Here is a 17,992-nt window from a genome sequence, read left to right on the forward strand (position 1 = left end):
CTGCCTGAGATAACTGTCATACTTTTGCATCAGGAGTTCCAGCTAAGTGCACACAAACAAGCACGTATACTCTTGGATGTTGTCATCACCTTTCTGTTCATTTCACCCTTCATTACTTTTCATCTATTAACAACTTCGTCTGTCATTTTATTATCCAATCCTGTCTTTTGTAAGGCAACATTCCCCAGAAGATTGGCATTCAAACAAATAGAATTTTCTAAAAAATCTTATTAGTCAGTTTTACAATTGAATATCCAAGCAGTTTTAAATTCCATTCACTTGCAGATTTAAGTGATCAGATATATGTTACGATTTGTAGTCAGCAACCATACAAAACGAGTTCAGGCTCCTCACTGCTCAGTCTACCAGCCTGCCTTCCATCAGATTGCCTGTTTAGAGAAGTATTTGTCAGAAAGCCCATAACCCCCTAATTTTAAATAAGCAAAACATTTTGGTATCATTTCATATAAAGAAAAGCTATATAATGAATCTACAGGATTTATAGCTCAGAATGTGAACAGGGACTGAATATAACCTTTCTTAAATAGGCTTTGAGACTATAAAAGCTATCACATCATAATACACTATACCACACCAGTTTCTCAAACAAGAAAGCAGTATTTTCAACAGTTTATTACCTTTATTTGCAAATCCAGCCATCTTGCATGAGCTTAGATTAATATTTATTACCTGCTCTATAGGTTTTCCAAAATCCAAGTTCATCTAACTATGATTTCTGATGATACAAGAATACATCTTCAGCTACAGATATACTGAAAGAGACTTAGGCATTCTTTGAAGTGTTTCATCCATTATTCTGCTTACTACCATAGTTTTTATATGAGATGTTTTTCACTAACTTGTTGTCAGTAAGTCACTAGTCTGCAACTACTGGAGAATGTTGTTTTGGAAAGTGAGAAGAATGAGGTTGAGCTGATTGCCGCGCAAGTGGCATAGTTTAATCAGCGCTGCTTTAGTGTCCTCTGTGGGCCTTACGTAACTTTGTTTTCAAAATCTTCACCACAAAAAGATCATGCCCTCAAAACTATTATATGAGACTTTAGAAAAAATAAATAAATGCCCTGTTTAAAAACCAACTAAGACATAAATTATCCTAGAGCCCATGATAGAATTTTGGCAAACAGTTTTCCAGAGTGTCATTCTATTACGTAAGTCATCCCTTTTTCATTACATTTTCCAAATTCAGCAATATTTAAGTGAGGAGCTGCTTAAACTGTCTGCTTCAAACTACAGCTTTGATTCCTCATCCATACTGAGTTACCCATCCTTCACACTCAATGAATACAAAATACAATTTGAAATACTAACATATGATCAGGTTAAAAAAATAAAAAGACTTTATCACGTACAAGAACCCTGCAATTTAGTTTCTAAATGCTTTAACTTTTGTAACAAATTTTTATGTTACCTGAAGAAGGAATCTGCAGGGAATTCTGCTGCCCTACCCTAGCAAGTCTCCACTGAGCACACGGAATTTGGTGTTTCTCACTTCCCTCTTGCAGGCTTGTCTCTCACCTAAATTTCCACAGTAAGAGCAGAAATTCAACACCCAGATGATATTCGACAATTTTTATGTCTTGCTCCAAAAGGAGAGGACAATAAACACTGTTCTCAAGGATTATAGGTAAATAAATTCCGTTCTTCGTAATCTTATTTTGAAAACAGACAAAATGAAACTAACTGAAATGCTTACTAAAAACTCCAAATTCATAAAAAATAAAATAAGACAACTTCCTCACAAATCAAAGACAGGTACCCAACACAGAATGGCTGCAAAAATATTACATAAAGGAATTACAGAATGCACAGACAATCTTGACCAAGTACTGGTATTTGTATCCAGGTATAATTATCCCTGTAACTTACTGTTTTCATTTTAGTAACTCACTCCACAGGTTCTATCTTCCTTACCCTGCCCTACATCCAAACTCTTCCTCCTTGACAATATTCAGGCAGTGTACATTCATAGTTCCCATCTCACTGGAAACATCAGAAATAGTTCTGTTATGTATGAAAATGGAGCTAACCCCAGCCGTAATGGTCTATAGAAACCTAAGGATCTTTATTCCATTATTAAGCCTTCCAGAAAAACATATGCAGCAAGTTAACACAAACCATCTTAAGCACAAGTTCTATTTATAAACCAGTTCCTCCACCCTAGCTACACAGCGTAATATATATTTTGTCATCATAGATACAAGTACTGCTTTCTCTCAAACAATGAAATGAAAAACAAGAGATGGCATCTTTCTCTACCACAGAATACAGATGACCAAGTTTTATAGCTCACAAATTGCCAAGTTAGGAAGAGAACTTAATGTACATTAGATGCAACTATGTACAAATAAAGTAATAAACCACAGAACATGTCTCTTTAGTTTACTGAGGTTATTTCACAAAAAGGAAAAAAACGAGTTTTTTAAAACTGAAATACAAGAGATCAATGAAGCTGAAAATAGAAAAGACTCTTAATTCATGTTCTATATGCAATACAGTATTTATCTCTTTTTTTTTGACAAAAGAGCAAAATTCTTTTTTAAAAAGCCATTCCTGTTCTACAAATTCGAATAAAATGGAAAATATTTCAACATGCTTTGAAGAAGGCTTTTATTAAATTTATTGTTCATAATCTTCAACAGTATAATACACCCAAAACAAATATTCATCCCAATTCTCTATGCAACATTGATCATTCATCGGTAAAAGGTATCCTTAGTTCAAATACTCTTATATTAATTATCTCACTGATAAATTTTGAGAAAGTTTCAGATTGCTGAATTTCCTGAAAAAAATTGCTTTTAGACAGCAATAGCTCAAACTAAAACTAGTTTCAGAATCTTAAATCCTCTTGCCTGTCTCCCTCATTCTATACTCAAACAGAGCAAAATCTTTTGAATCTAATCCAGTAAAATGAACTTTGGCTAACTGAGTAAGGTGCCAAGCTGAGATAAACTGACATCTGCAATACAGATTAAATGAAATAGGCTTATTTTAGCTCTTATGTCATAATATAGATTTAAAAATATTCAGAAGGTTACAGTCTAATAAACAGCAAAGGAACTGATGATTATCAAAAGTACTTCTGCAATGCAGTGAAGAGGACATTTGTTCCTTTTGGTTAAGCACTTAAAAGATGAGAAAAAAGTTTAAAGAGATGAGAATTATTTTTAAGTAACACACATGCATCATAAAACAGTTTTACTCAAATGTAGTATTCTTCAGCTGGCTATACTAATGTAGCTCTTAAGAAAATATACTTTTAAAGTGTTACGACAAATTTCATACTTTTAAACATTTCACAACGTAAGATCAGAAACTACTGACTCCTAATGGTTTATCAAATTCTCAGAAAAATAAAATGAGAAGTAATTTCCTGTAGAATCTTTTAAAGTAATTAACAATTATATATATACACCGTACAGCATGCGTCTCTATTTTATGTATTAGTATCCCAGTAATCATAAATTTTTAAGTTTCACCTATTTAGCAATGAATAAGTCAAACAAAGAAGTTAAACAAGTAATGGTTAGTTACATATGTCAGAGATGTTCTCACTCTTCAAAAGCACTCCTCTGAGCATAAGAACCAGAAATATACAGTCAGCAGTTAGTGGAGAAACTGTAACTGCATATATTCACAGTAAGAGAACTAATTAGTAAACAGTAAATTAAAGCATGATTTCACCATTAACGAGTTCAGTTACCTTTACCATACCTTTATCTGCTGTCTTCTAAGCATTGCAAGTTCCCTCATATCTCGGAATGGTTGTAATAAGTACTGGTAGAGCTCTGTAGTAGCTTCTGCAAGACTACTGTAGGCTTCATCTTCCATCTGATACAGTTCAAGCAGCTCGACCATGCTTTCTGTGTTTTTGTGTTTCTCCAGAAGCTGTAAAAAAAGCACCAATTTTAATTAATGTGCTCAAAATTCCTACCGAAATTGATAATTGTTTAAAAACATTTTTAGCCTATCCTCTTCCCTCCTCAGTAAAATCACCACTCTGACATACCAAACAAAAAAATATATTAATCCCCACCCGTATTTTGAACTTAGCCAGTTAAGTATGGTCATTTTTCTGATAATCTTAACTCAAAATGTGCAGCACTCCTATTGCTTTCTTCTCTCCAAAGATCTCGAAAAGATAGTGAAAATTAGCACAAAGAGAGCACAAAAAGCAACTCAGTGTTTGACAATCTACAACGTATTCATCAGATATGCTATTTCACATACTTCACAAAGTTGTATGGCGAGAAGGAGTGGTGGGAAAGAAAGGGAAGTCAAAGCAGAAGTCAGATTTTGAGCTTTCTAGTTGCTTTTTCCTAGCCTCCCTTTTACTTTAGACTCACATAGCTCCATTATATCAGTGCAGCTCCAGACACAAAGAAGAATCTACATGAAACAGAACAGTGATCTGCATTTCACCCTAGACAGTTTACCCATGAAGTTCAAATCCACAAAATTTCCACTAGATATCTTTAAAAAAACGAAATTATAAGCTTTTAATAGTAACAAAACCAAAAAACTTTGTTTTATTTGAAGTATGTCTTAATTCATATAAAACAACATCTGAAGGCTCTGTCCATTGCCTTCCTTTATTTCTTGTGAAGTGGAAAATTCATTTGTTTCTACAAATTTGCTACAACGTATGTTTTCAATTTTTATGTTTGCTTTGCATCTATTTTGGGCATTTGCCTGGGCAGACCTCACATGTTGCTGGAAATCTTTTACCATTCTCCAAAAAGAAATCTTCTACCATTTCCAATATTCCAAAAGAATATTCAAATGTTTAACTAAAACTAATCTCTTGCAGACACATGGAGTACTTGATGTGTTCACAGAGACAAGATTAGCTGAAATTAATTCCCCTCTTACGCAACTTTCGGATATTTAAAGTCAGACTCTTGTTCTTTGTATCAACAATTTAAAAGCATACATTCACAGTCCAAGTTTACTTAAATTTAATATAGATTACTTAATATAGATTAGGAATAATATGGAATAAGCATCCTACATGAAACATTCTCAGTATACCAAGCTGTATCAAGTGTAATTACTGAAAGACAAAACAGAGGGAACTGCAGATTAGAAACCGAAGCTTTGATCAACAGTCCTTTGGCATCTGGTTCATTTGTATGCCGGGAATGTCAAAACATGACATTTTACCATAGTGTCTACTCTGTTCCATGACATTTGTATTAATCTGCTATTTTGTTATCCAAATGAGTAATATTTTTTTTTTTTTGTGATGTAAAGTTTGCTTCTGAAGATCCTTGCAACATTACCTCAACTTCCTTTGAAGCTCTGAAGATTGGCCAAGGTTATAGACAGAACACAGGGAGGCTCTCAGTAGCTTTATTTACATGTTCGGCATTAAAGTGATTGTCAGACAACAAGCCAAAAAGAGCTTTCCCTCAGCAAGGCTCGTCAGAGAAAAGAGGTCTTGGAGAGATGGTGCAGAATGGATGTGATGTTTCTCAGCAGCAATTTGTTCTATTACCTAAGCAGTTTCACCTAGGAAATCATTACCTACTGCAAGGTAGGAACACTGCCCTTCTCTTGTCTTCCAGCAGTGCGTAATATTCTGTGGTGTTTGAGTTCTCACTGAAGGTACTGGGTAGTGTTTTGTGGCTTGCAGTCTGTAAAACCAGTATTTTAATGAGCTTTCTGGGCAAAATGTGCATGCCTTAGCTTGCAGTTGTAGGGACAGAAGTCATCCCAGATGCTCTTGGGTTTGACTCCTAAGTTTCTACAGACTTCATGCATTATTCCAGACCTCTAGCAGTTTTAACCCTTCAGTCTACAAAGCCAACATCTTCCTCAGCTCCTCTTGCCTGTTTCTAGTGCCTCAAGGAAGAGCTGCCATACTCAAGCCTTTTCCTACTCTACCTGTAGTCCCGAACTATAATCATCTCTGTCAACATACTGAAAAAACAAATACAAAACATATCCTACAAGGCAACAAAAAGGAACAATTAGAGAAAACTTATCACCCTTTAAAGGAGAATCTTAAGTAATCTAATTTCAGGAACAGAACAATACAATACAGTACTTTTTTTTTCCTCCCTTCACAGATCAATCTTATGGTCTTTCTAAAAGTTCTGATATTCTGGAAGACAGTCACAACTTTGCAGAATTCAGTGTGAAAATGTGCCAGGAAATGAAGATCCGTTTCAATTTTATGATCATCAGTATAGCACGAATACATTTTCAGGACACTAACAGCATACATCTACTTATGATTAGCTGGTTGTTCAGTGAAAATCATGTCCACAATGAGAAACAGTTTTGATAATGTAAAGAAGCATCACGAAGTTCATGCACATAGAGAAAATAAGTGGGCATCATTTCAGGGTCTTGTCCATGTCCAATTTTATTTGGTCTGCTCCTGGGGTCCCACAGTCCTATGCCTAGAGATGCTCCTCAACTCCTTCAGAGACACCGAAACCCCAAGGAGTAAACTCTTAAAAACAAATGCAAGTGAGGACAGATTATTCATTCATAACATATATATATTTTCTGAAATTAACAAAAGTCAAGAAACCTTTCTTCCTTCCTACAGCAAGAATCCCCAGTTTCCATTTCCTGTGCCTAATGAAGACCTTTTTCAATGAAAATGGTGATGCAGTGTCATTCAAGCTACAGTTACCAGAAGAAACATAACAAAACTGCAAAGCTGATTTAGAAACAACCAAACACCACCTTATTTGGTTACACGAAAGAGCTATCAAATAGGATATTCTTCAAAACAGGTAGCACAATTACTAACCTGCGAGCACAGGTTACAGACAGCCTCATTACACGCACCCACCTATTAAGATGTTCTTATAAAAAGCTGTCAGGTGGCATTTGAGGGGAAACATCTAAACATTAACTTCCTCTACAAAAGTTGCGAATCAGCTCAAAAGCATGCCTACATTTCATCCTCTCAAGTCAACACCATAAAACTGCTGCCTCAAATTCCACTTGGGTTAAAAGCTACAGGAGGGAAAGGGGAGAGTGAAGAAGTTATCACATGATCCAGTTCTAGAAAAGAAAAACAACACAAGATTTATGACTTGCATTTGAACTGACATTTACGACTCGCAATGTTTAATAGAATATGGAAGTCTCAAACTACTCTGTCCCGCTTTTTGGAGCGGATGTGATTAACACACTCTTCACTGATACAGCATGGTATGAACAGAAGATTGATAGCTTAGATTCTCCTACTAGACACAGACTAATAAGCCCAAGGAAGAGTGAAGGCTGGTTTACTGCTACCAGTCCTAAAGGGGCCACTAATATCGCAGACGGATGGAGCTGCCAGCTGCATGGAGGACCTCTCCCACCCTGCTCCATAAAGCAGTCCAGTGGAAGATTTCCTGTCATAGATCCAAGTCAGATGAAACGTTTTTCTTAGCTGGCTGCCATCCAGGCAGTACTTGGACTATCAGATAACAATAATGCTGGGTCTAGCACAGAATCCACTGAATTAATAATGTCATAAGGCAAACCTGGCCCTCCACAGTCTCACAAGTTGTTTAACTCTGTATGTTCCAATTTTCATGCAGGCAGTATCTAGAGGATACGCTGTTTTAGAAATACAAAAAAGTCAGCTATTACCTTTCAGAAAGATGGAGACATTGGCTAAGCTGGCCAAATGCCTAAACCAACCTGGTACCTTCAAACTGTGCAGTTTGCAAACTGTTAGCATAAAATACATGAACGAGCTTTGTGACATATTTTATGTCCCACTGATGATTAATTCTCAGCACAGACATTCAGTGCTACCATTCATTTACTTCAACAACCTTGGTATGAAATTTTGACTTCCACAACTTTTTAAAATTAAATTATTTAAAGAAGTGGGTGGAGGAGGGTAGAGTAATATCCTGTACAGGCCTGACTAGTGCAATACCCATTGAATACTGCATTTATTTTAAGAATCATGTTTCACAGATGTTACATTGTTCACAACTAAATGAATCCATATATTTTAGGCAACTATTATGCAGATAGACTCTAGCCAGAGGAAACAGGCTTTTTTTTTCCCAATTTAACAGCACATATTTCAGCTATATAACGAAGATTATTTCTGTCTTCAGAATTAAAAAAAAATATTTTGTCCATAAACCTTTAAAAGCCCCACAGAAGACAGTGCAATTATGTGTAAGTTGCCATCAGTTGGGGGTGTAATCCAATGCTTCATTTAATCAGTGAAGGGCCTTTTCTTACATTTCCTTTGCTGTTATTCCCAAAACTTTCACGGTTATTCCCATTTCGTTTTGGGTAATTTGTAAAAACTCTACAACATGACACATACCTGATTTTAGCTAAAACAAGCAATGTATTTTCCAGACCCTTCCCAAGCTTTTACATATTTTTGAAATAACAGTAATTACAGAACGTACTACTCAGCCTGGAAAAGAGAAGGCTGAGGGGAGACCTCATCTCAGTCTACAGCTTCCTCATGAGGGGGAGTGGAGAGGCAGGTACCAATCTATTCTCTTTAGTGACCAATGATAGGACCCATGGGAATGGCGTCAAGCTGTGATAGGGGAGGTTCAGGCTGGACATCAGGAAGAGGTTCTTCACCGAGAGGGTTGTAGTGCACTGGAACAGGCTCCCCAGGGAAGTAGTCACTGCACCAAGTCCATTGGAGTTTAAGAAGCATTTGGACTGTGCTCTTAGTCATTTGGTCTGAATTTTTAGGTATACCTGTGTGGTGCCAGGAGTTGGACTCAGTGACCTGTATGGGTCCCTTCCAACTCGGGATATTCTATGATACTCTCCTATTAAGTTCTCAAATGCCTGAAAGTATTACTTGCCACTTCCAGAATGAATCCACCTGATGATAAACTTGTAATAGACTACAATGAATTCCAGGCAATGAGTTACAAAGTAAAACTTCCAGAGTACATAAAATTGGGATTCAAAATTTCAGCAACCAAACTTAGACTTCGAGCTCTTACATTAGAACAGGTTTAAAATTGTTTCTATTCTCTCTTCTAAAGCTGTCTTTAAACAAAGAACAATCTTCTTAATGCATGCACAAATCATGCACACATACATATCATGGTAATGAGTAGGAGTCTCAACTACATGAAATCTGTTCTACAGGTAAACTACTTTCCTCTCTCTTAAATGCATTTTCCTGTATTGAAATGTCACATGTTGTGGTTAAAAGATCAAGCCTTGCTTCTGTTTGCATGATTGCATTGCCATCAACAGCCTTGGCTTTGTATGTAATACAGAAAGAACCACTTGCATTATTATAACAGATAAATGCACTCAAAGCAGACCAGAGCTTGACTCTCCAATACAGATCTAAGATATTTTTTAATGTTGAGATATAAACCATCTAAGAGGATACGGAGTTATAGGACACTGTAAATAAGCCAGGTACTACTGCTCAGAATGAGAAGTGTCGGAAGCAGCACTACGTATTTCCAATCTCAAAATTAAAAGAAGATACAAACAAGTTAGTTACATATTAAACTTCTTTGGAAACCACAGAGTTTATAATTAGTACCTAAAGCAATCCTCTACCTACTGAGTGGACCAAAAGGTCCAGTTTTTTCAAACAGGCTTTTGAAGATAGGGGATATCAAGTCTATGCCAGTGTGTAGCAAAGGTTATTGTCTGAATTTTGGGGAGGAGTTTCTGAATGGCTGTTTATAGAAGGAATGAGCTAATTAAAATAATCAAACCAAACACACACAAACAAGTTTATCAAACTTTGCAGCTATTCTAAGAAACAAACAGCAACACATACACACACAAAACACCAAGAAAAACCAGCAACAAAAAGGTTTTGAGAAGTAAAATAGGTTCTTTAAAACCCAAGATACAAAAAGGAACACTTTCATAACGTTTCACACTTTTCCTTTTAGGGCTGTGAAGAGCTGCTCACATAGAGTGAGTTACTTGATTAAATCCTCTTTAAACCCTGTTTAAAACAGTCTTTTACCACAGTACCTAAATGCAGACAGCAGACCAGAAGGCTAAGACCAGCATAGTGCTGACTGGCCATCTTAACCTCTTTTCAGTTATAACAGTTATTTTCATTTATGCTCAGACTAACAGCTCTTGGGATAGTAAAAATCATTTTAGTCAAGTTCGTTTACACTGCCTACCAAAATGCACCTCATTTCAATGTACTACCTGTAAAACAAGTCAGCAGAAAAAGTACTCAATTACTGGGTAAGAAAAATTGAAGTAGTATTTTAATGCAGTGAAGTGAGCCAAAATATTATTTCCATGTATGCAGCATTACTGAACAATGCAATTTCTCTCCTCCCACCCAAAATTCTAAATAGAAGTCTCAGCAGAACTATGTATACATAACTCATGGGAGTATCACATGGCTCAGACTTAAAGCTGCCAGCTCTGACAACAATGTATGGCACGCTAGATCTCTTCTAAAAGTTCGAGAGGGAGATGTCAACAAGTGAAAACTACGTATCTCCTTTTCTGTGAACAAGACAAACGTATGTGTAATAGTGTGGTAAAGTTGCTTTTGTTTTAAGATGATATAAAACGGTACTTCTCTGATCACCTTACCATACTGTGTGTTGTAGCATGATTTAAGAGAGGTACAACTATCATGCCAAACGAATGCCCATAAAAGCCAGCTATTTATTTGAATTTAGTGTATTACTCAGAACAGCACAGGTACCAATTATCTACATAGAATGGCTCAGGTTGGAATGGACTTTAAAGGCCACCCAGTTCCAGCCCCCTGCCATGGGCAGGGACACCTCCCACCAGAGCAGGCTGCCCAAAGCCCCATCCAGCCTGGCCTTGAGCACCTCCAGGGATGGGGCACCCACACCTTCTCTGGGCAACCTGTTCCAACGCCTCACCACCCTCTGAGTAAAGAATTTTCTCCTAACCTCTAATCTAAATCTCCCCTCTTACAGTTTAAAACCATTCCCCCTTGTCCTGTCATTATCTGACGAAAAAGTTGCTCTCCACCTTTTTTATAAGCCGCCTTTAAGTATTGGAAAGCTGTGATAAGGTCACCCTGGAGCCTTCACCCCAGAGCCTCCTCTACTCCAGGCTGAACAGTCCCAGCTCTCTCAGCCTGTCTTCATGCAGGAGAGGTGCTCCAGCCCTCTGATCATCCTTGTGGCCCTCCTCTGGACCTGCTCTAACAGCCCCACATCCTTCTTGTGCTGGGGACTCCAGACGTGGATGCAGCACTCCAGGTGGGGTCTCACAAGGGCAGAACAGAGGGGCACAACCACCTCCCTCCACCTGCTGGTCACACTTCTTTTGATGCAGCCCAGGACGCAGTTGGCCTTCGGGGCTGCAAGCACACACTGCTGGCTCATGCTGAGCTTTTTGTCCACCAGAAACCCCAGGTCCTTCTCTGCTGCTCAGTGAGTTCTTCCAGTCTGTGCTCATGTCTGGTATTGCCCACACCCAGGTACAGCACCTTGCACTTGGCCTTGTTGAACCTCATTAGGATCACACGGGCCCACTTCTCCAACCTGTCCGGGTCCCTCTGGATGGCATCCCTTCCCTCTGGTGTATTGACTGCACCACACAGCTTGGTGTCATATGCAAACTTGCTGAGGATGCACTCAATCCCACTGTGTGTATCATGGGTAAAGACATTAAACAGTACCGGTTCCAGGACAGACCCCTTAGGGGCATCTAATATTTACCTTATTTCAAAGTTAATAGGGTACTCTGGGACTCCTTCCCCTTGGAAAGGGGTAAAATAACTAAAAGATAAAGTCAGTAATGAATCACTGATTAGTTGGAACATGGTAACTTTGAACAAAAAACTTCTAGACAACACCTCACCCTGAAGGCTTGGCAAAGAGCTGTTTTTTGTGTCCTAATGAGTTCTAAGTAACTTTTTCTACAGTAATCCAATCAAAATAAAAAAAATATTTAGAACATACATTAAAGAGATGTTCATGCTGTGACATAAAATACATTAATTTTTGGTCAATGGACCCTCTTTTTCTGTGCTTCTGAACTACGATATTCATCAGAAAAACATATTCAAGACTGTGAAAACTGACAGCCATCTCTAACTAATATTCGCATACAATGAGTACATTTAATTGACAAAGTATTACGACACTACTCTAAAAACCACTTTCTCTGTGTAAGGTTTGCAATGTCAGGATACAAATGAAACACCCACTCTGCTAAACAACAAATATTCTTCTACAAAAACAAATGTGAGAATTTGATGGGAACAACAAATATACTATCATTGTCACACTGAAGTCAACTCATGGGACTCACATAGTCAGTAAAGAATTAGTACAGTTTTACAATACATTTGTTATGGCAGCAGATATTCTCAAATGTCTGATACTAATCTGATGTTAGGCTTTTTAACATCTAATACAAAGGAGGTAAAGCATTATGACAACAGGTTCCAGGCACTGGTAAGACCGAATTTACTTTTTAAAGCTGAGATGAGCTTGCTCTTACTGAAAGTATATCCCACTTCCCACCCCTCTTCTTCTTCTTCTTCCAGCTCCACCCTGGCTCCATGTTCTTCTCCTCTCAGGTGCACCATTCCTCCTCTGCACCACCTTTGTCATGTCTTCAGCAAGCTAACTAAGCACCAGGCAAAAAACTATTTCCATTGGATGAATTTACTGAGGTTTACGCTGCGTTGAATCATCAAGGACAGAGATGCAGAACAGGAAGGCACACAAAGCTGCAGGAGGATCCCACCCATCCCCACCTTCAGCATCAGCAAGCGCTGCATTACAGCATGTCCAGTTCTTCAGCGGTGTTGTGGATTAGCCACCTTTAAACCTTGGACAACAGCTGATGGGTAACTGAAATGGCCCTTTGCATGGCTTCCCAAGGCTCATGTAGTTCAATACTGTTTCAAACTCTGCAGCACCTTATACAACAGTGAAGTCACAAAAAGCCAGAGAAGTTAGGTCTAAGAAAGGAACAGGTTTACACATGACTACACCCTATTTTTAAAGCTTCTTAAAGAAAATTACAACATCCAGTCCACTATTACAGTCCACTGTTACTAATAAAAGGCTGTAGTATGAAGAAACTCCTGAAACACCATATCATGCACACTATTTTTCCTCCTACTCTAGCAACAAATACCACACAAACAGTAAGCTATTATATCACCTTCGTAGCAGCACAACATTTCAGAAAAGAGCAATTTAAATTAATATCAGATGAACATAGACCCGTATTCTGCAGTGTTATCCAATTGGGTTGTTTTTAGTCCTGTTTTCATAGAGAAATGATATATGTATTAAATATATATGGGTATATGTATTACATGACACAGAGAAATAAAATACATGTGTGATAAAGCATCATGATATAACACAGTTGAAATAATATGTACAATTTACCTATTAACTAAACTCTTCCACGTCAGTTTCAATATTCTAAGTAGTTTTGGATTTTTAAAAGTCCTCCCATGTATGGATATTTTCCTGAATTTTACTTCTCTAAAGTGACAAAGGGTTAAATTTGAAATTCTGACATCTCCCAATTATAAACAACTATAAAAAAGGCAAAATAACTTTCTTACAGAAGCAAACTGCAACAATTTGGGTTCTGTAGACTCAGGGCTGTTTGTAGAAAAACTAAAACTTTTTTAGAAACTTCTAAAACTGATCTACAAATTTTTCTCCTTCAGAAGCCTCGCATCTGTATTCATGCCTTTTTTTATTTTTTACTTTTTAAAATTTCCTTAAAACAGATAGAAAGTATGAAGAGTTCTTTAAGGTATTAAAAACAAATGAAAAAAACACTAAATTTTCTTCTCTAACATAATAATCTATAATTCTAAGTTACTGAAGAATGTTTAACAAAGCCCTCTCCCAAAAAGCATCTAGATGAAAACCATGATGCAAGGTATGTGAAAAGTTGTGCTACAACTCATTTTAGTTAACAAATGTTAGTTGAATACTTGAAACATTTTTCAAAAGAAAAAAATCCAGTTGGAAAAGTATTGTAACAGTAGCACAAAAAAATAACAATTTTCAGAACTGGAAAAAGAAACAATAAAATGGGCTACTGAATTGACAAAAAAACAGCAAACAGAAATGCTCACTAAGCATTCAAATTGTTGTGAATGTTTGTCTGCCCTATACATTTAAAAAAAGTCCATAGTTTTTACTATACAAATACCATAAACAGGAAAAAAAAAGATTAAAAGGAAACCCAGAGATAGGAGCTTACCAGTAAAAGGGTTTTTAATTTAAAACAACCTATGCCAAAATTATTGCAACCAGTCATAGCTAGTTGAACAGCAGAAATTTATTTATATCTACTCTCAACAGCTCCAGATGAAGATTTTCAAAAGCTAGCTTGCCTAGGAAGCTGTCTTCACATTGAAATACCTTTCTGGCTGCTATAGCTAAAGGACTTAAGCAAAAGGTAAAATCCAAACTGCGCAAATGTGCCACTAGTAAGAAGTTATTAGGAGTAATGTACATAGCTGAAAAGTAAGAGCTAGAAAACAAGGAGACATTTGTGGAGATGTTGAAAGTTAAAATCTAGCACTATGTGTTAAAGTTCTTCATGGAGTTTTCAGGCAAACTTATAATGGCTTGGTTTGTATTTCAGGCCCAAATTCTTCAGAAAATGGGAATTAGGCAAGTTTCAACAACGAACTAATTAAAACAAAAACACATTTCCCCTGCTAATTTATGCAGTTTATGACTGGAAGATACTATGAAATCATCCATTCTCCTGTCCAAATAATCTGGACTATTTTCTAGACTTTAGGATCCCATATCAAGTTTTGTATGGGCTTCAACAATTACTCTTAGAGACTAACACATACTCTAGCAGATATCAACATCAGATTTCTGATGAGATCATACTACTACTTCTTTCAAGGGCTCAAGAATTCTTTCTTTACCATTCTTAAAACATTCTTGACTGTTTGCTATTAAACAGCATTGCACTTAGAGCAGGATTTTCAATGAACTATCCAAGATCTTTGTTCTGAATGGTTATAGTGATGTTAGTACTATGCAAAACATATGACTAGTTCAAATAAATTGCTCCAGTGTATATTGTCACCCTTTCTCAAAACCATCTAGATTGGTGTATATATAACATGGTTAAACCTACAGGTTCCGTTGGCCTTGTATGTCAGCCCTTTCCCAGAGCACTATCATGCTGACCACTGATTAAGCAGGACAAAACAACTGGACACTCCATTCTTAACACAGCAAAAGGTTTATAACAGCATAATACCTTACTTTCATGCTTTTATTACACGGTAAATTAACAACTTGTGACAAGTTTTTAAAAAATAAATTTATCTATTTTAACTACCTTTCTGTTCATTTGCTTTCTAGGATTGAGGGAGGATGAAATGTAACAGGTGTCATGTTACTGGCAAATCCTGAGCACTCTGGTTGCCCAACACTGCAGAATAATGTTCTAGGTGCTGCAGGTTCCTCTGCTGACTGCAATACATGCTCATTTGCTTCTCCTGGTTTCGTATGGTACTAAAAAAATACATAGTGGCATTACACTATCAACCATAGCAGAATTATAGTAGAAAGAAATCTTAATAGTTGATTCTTCTGTGGAGAAAATACAGAAGGAAGATGAGGATCGAGCCTATTTAGAAGATACTCTCAACTGCTAAAGCAACAGGTGCAGCATTATTCTACTTATGCAACCTTATTCTACTGCTATCTAGCAGACAGCATTCTGAGCAGCAGGGCAGATATATACATAATATAACTGAGTTACTCAAAATATATCTTCAGAATATCTTTATTTACTGCCCTTCCCTCTCCTTTCCTCCTGCCCTGTCTTCCTTCTCTCCCCAACGTACTCCTTACAGGTAAGCTTTCATCTCCTGAAACAGAGAAGTTTTATATATATGTATCTTTCATTTCACCAGGTCCCCACTTTATCTGAAGTCCTCTTCAATAACAGCAGTTTCATGGTGGACTGCAAGGGTTTGTTTCTATTAAGATTAAACATTCACCTCCCAAAAGAGGAAAAATAGTAGATTTGGCCATTTCTGAAATATAAGGCTTTAGTGTGGCTTTTTAAGCTCTGTGGAAGCTATATTATGTTTATAAGTACAACATAAACCTCAAAGACCATCTACTAGTAAGCAGTGTCTTATAGAAAGAAATGTAAGAAGATGCAACGATTAGAAAGAATCTGCTTTCCAATTCTAAGCCAGCCTGTGTTATATTATCACAGCAAGAAACTGAGGAGAAAAAAGTTACTGGATATTGAAAGCAGTATTAAAAGGCATTGACTTGAAGGCCTAAGTCCTGGAGGACATTCAGTTGAGGAGTGAGAAGGAAAGTAATGCTGGTAAAAATGGGGAAAAAATATGCAAGAAGACAAAGTAATGTAAATTTGAAGAAAAAACTCACCACAGCATCTAAAAGCTAAGAAATAAGGTAGGCTGTGAATCCCCAAGAGCATAATGGGTTTCAGAGGATTTATCACATAGGTTGTACCCACCTTGTCAAAGTACTCTAGCGTATGAAAATGCTAGAACTGCCTATTAGCTACAACAACTATGAAAAGTTTATTTTAGAGATAGACTTTACTTTTATTAGAATACCTCCTCAACTACAAGATAAAAATGATTCCCCAGCCAGGGTTCAGACTGTTAAACAGAGCATATATTGCACTTCTCCCAGGTATTTTGATAGGGCAGAAAACTATAAGAACTATAAGAACAAGCTGCTGTGTTCAGTTTCTAAATATTAAGCCTATGCTTACTGATTAAGGGTTATCCTGAACAGTATTGCTATATTCTATAGAATGTACTTTTATTTTTCACATTCTGTCAAGGAAAACTGAACTTTCCAAGCAAAAGTCCTTTTCTTTGCGCACATATCATTTATACATCTTGAAGAAATGTGTATTATTTTAAACACTCTCTACTGTTTTCAGATATGGTAGCAGTATTCATCATCTTCAGCTAGCTCTTGTCAAACTAAGAAGGCAAAACTAGAAAAACACATTAAGATTGTCTACATATACATGCCATAAGTGGATTGCAAAAAGGAAAAAGAATAAAAAATATTACTTCCAATCCAGAAATATCAAACTCAGACTGGAAAGAGACAACAAAAAAATATTGGCAAAAACAAGTCTAGCACCCAAAACTTTAATTAACTTGCAATCACAAGTCACAAGCAATCAAAAGCAACTTGCTACTACCTATGAAAGAGAAGTAAAAGGGAAGGGCACTAGAAAAAAACAAACATTTAGTCAGGAAGATATCCAACAGAAGAAGGATGAGAGATAAAATATCTCCAATTAAAAGGTAAACAGTTATTTTGCGTAGTACTTAGAAGGGTTTAACTCACAGGCTTAAGATAAGCAAAGACTGTGGTAATGTCAATGTCCCCTAAATACTGAATTCCTAGAAGCCATTTTAAAGCATGTGTTTTACAATGGTATGCAATAACAGCTTTGACTTTCAGCAATTTTAAGTCCACCGTATGATTAAGTTGTTGCAGTATTTATTTATCCTCCCTGCAACAAGGACCAAGCATCTCAAGTGATACAGCCTTCTCTACATCAGTTTCCTGCCTTTCAGTGGTATCACACCATAATAAAATGTTTAACTTGTAACAAGTATTTACATTCACAGAATTCATTCTAAGTGTGACTTAGATTTTTATTATTCACAGAAAAGCGTGGGAAGCACTCCGCATTTTATTCTGCTTACCTGAAAATGTATCATGGTATCCTCACCACTGTGTTTGATGCTTGCAGAATGAGTCAGGTGTGAACTTCCAACCACTAAAATGCCAAGCCTTTAAAATATTTATTAACTGAGGACTAGTTTGTAACAACCAAACCTAATTGCTAATAACTCCAATTGCAGATTAGATAAACAAAAAAAAAGATGATGGCTGGCAAGGTTTAACACTGAGGGAAAAAAAAAGTCTTTGGTTGGACAACAATAGAAGTACTAGCCAGAGTACTATTATCATGCAACTGTTTCTTAGGAAGGTGAAGACTACTTACC

General features: G+C 36.8%; 1 protein-coding gene across 2 annotated transcripts in view; it reads right to left on the minus strand.

The window, feature by feature from the left end:
• The window catches only part of JMY (junction mediating and regulatory protein, p53 cofactor), a 79,330-nt gene that overhangs the window by 55,568 nt on the left and 5,770 nt on the right, over positions 1 to 17,992 (minus strand). For both annotated transcript variants that reach the window (XM_066988488.1, XM_048079532.2), the window contains exon 2: positions 3,736 to 3,909. In XM_066988488.1, coding sequence (XP_066844589.1) covers positions 3,736 to 3,909 — 174 coding nt within the window. The remainder of the gene's footprint in view (positions 1 to 3,735; positions 3,910 to 17,992) is intronic.

The sequence above is a fragment of the Anser cygnoides genome, chromosome Z, assembly GCF_040182565.1.
Source record: "Anser cygnoides isolate HZ-2024a breed goose chromosome Z, Taihu_goose_T2T_genome, whole genome shotgun sequence".
NCBI lineage: Eukaryota > Metazoa > Chordata > Aves > Anseriformes > Anatidae > Anser > Anser cygnoides.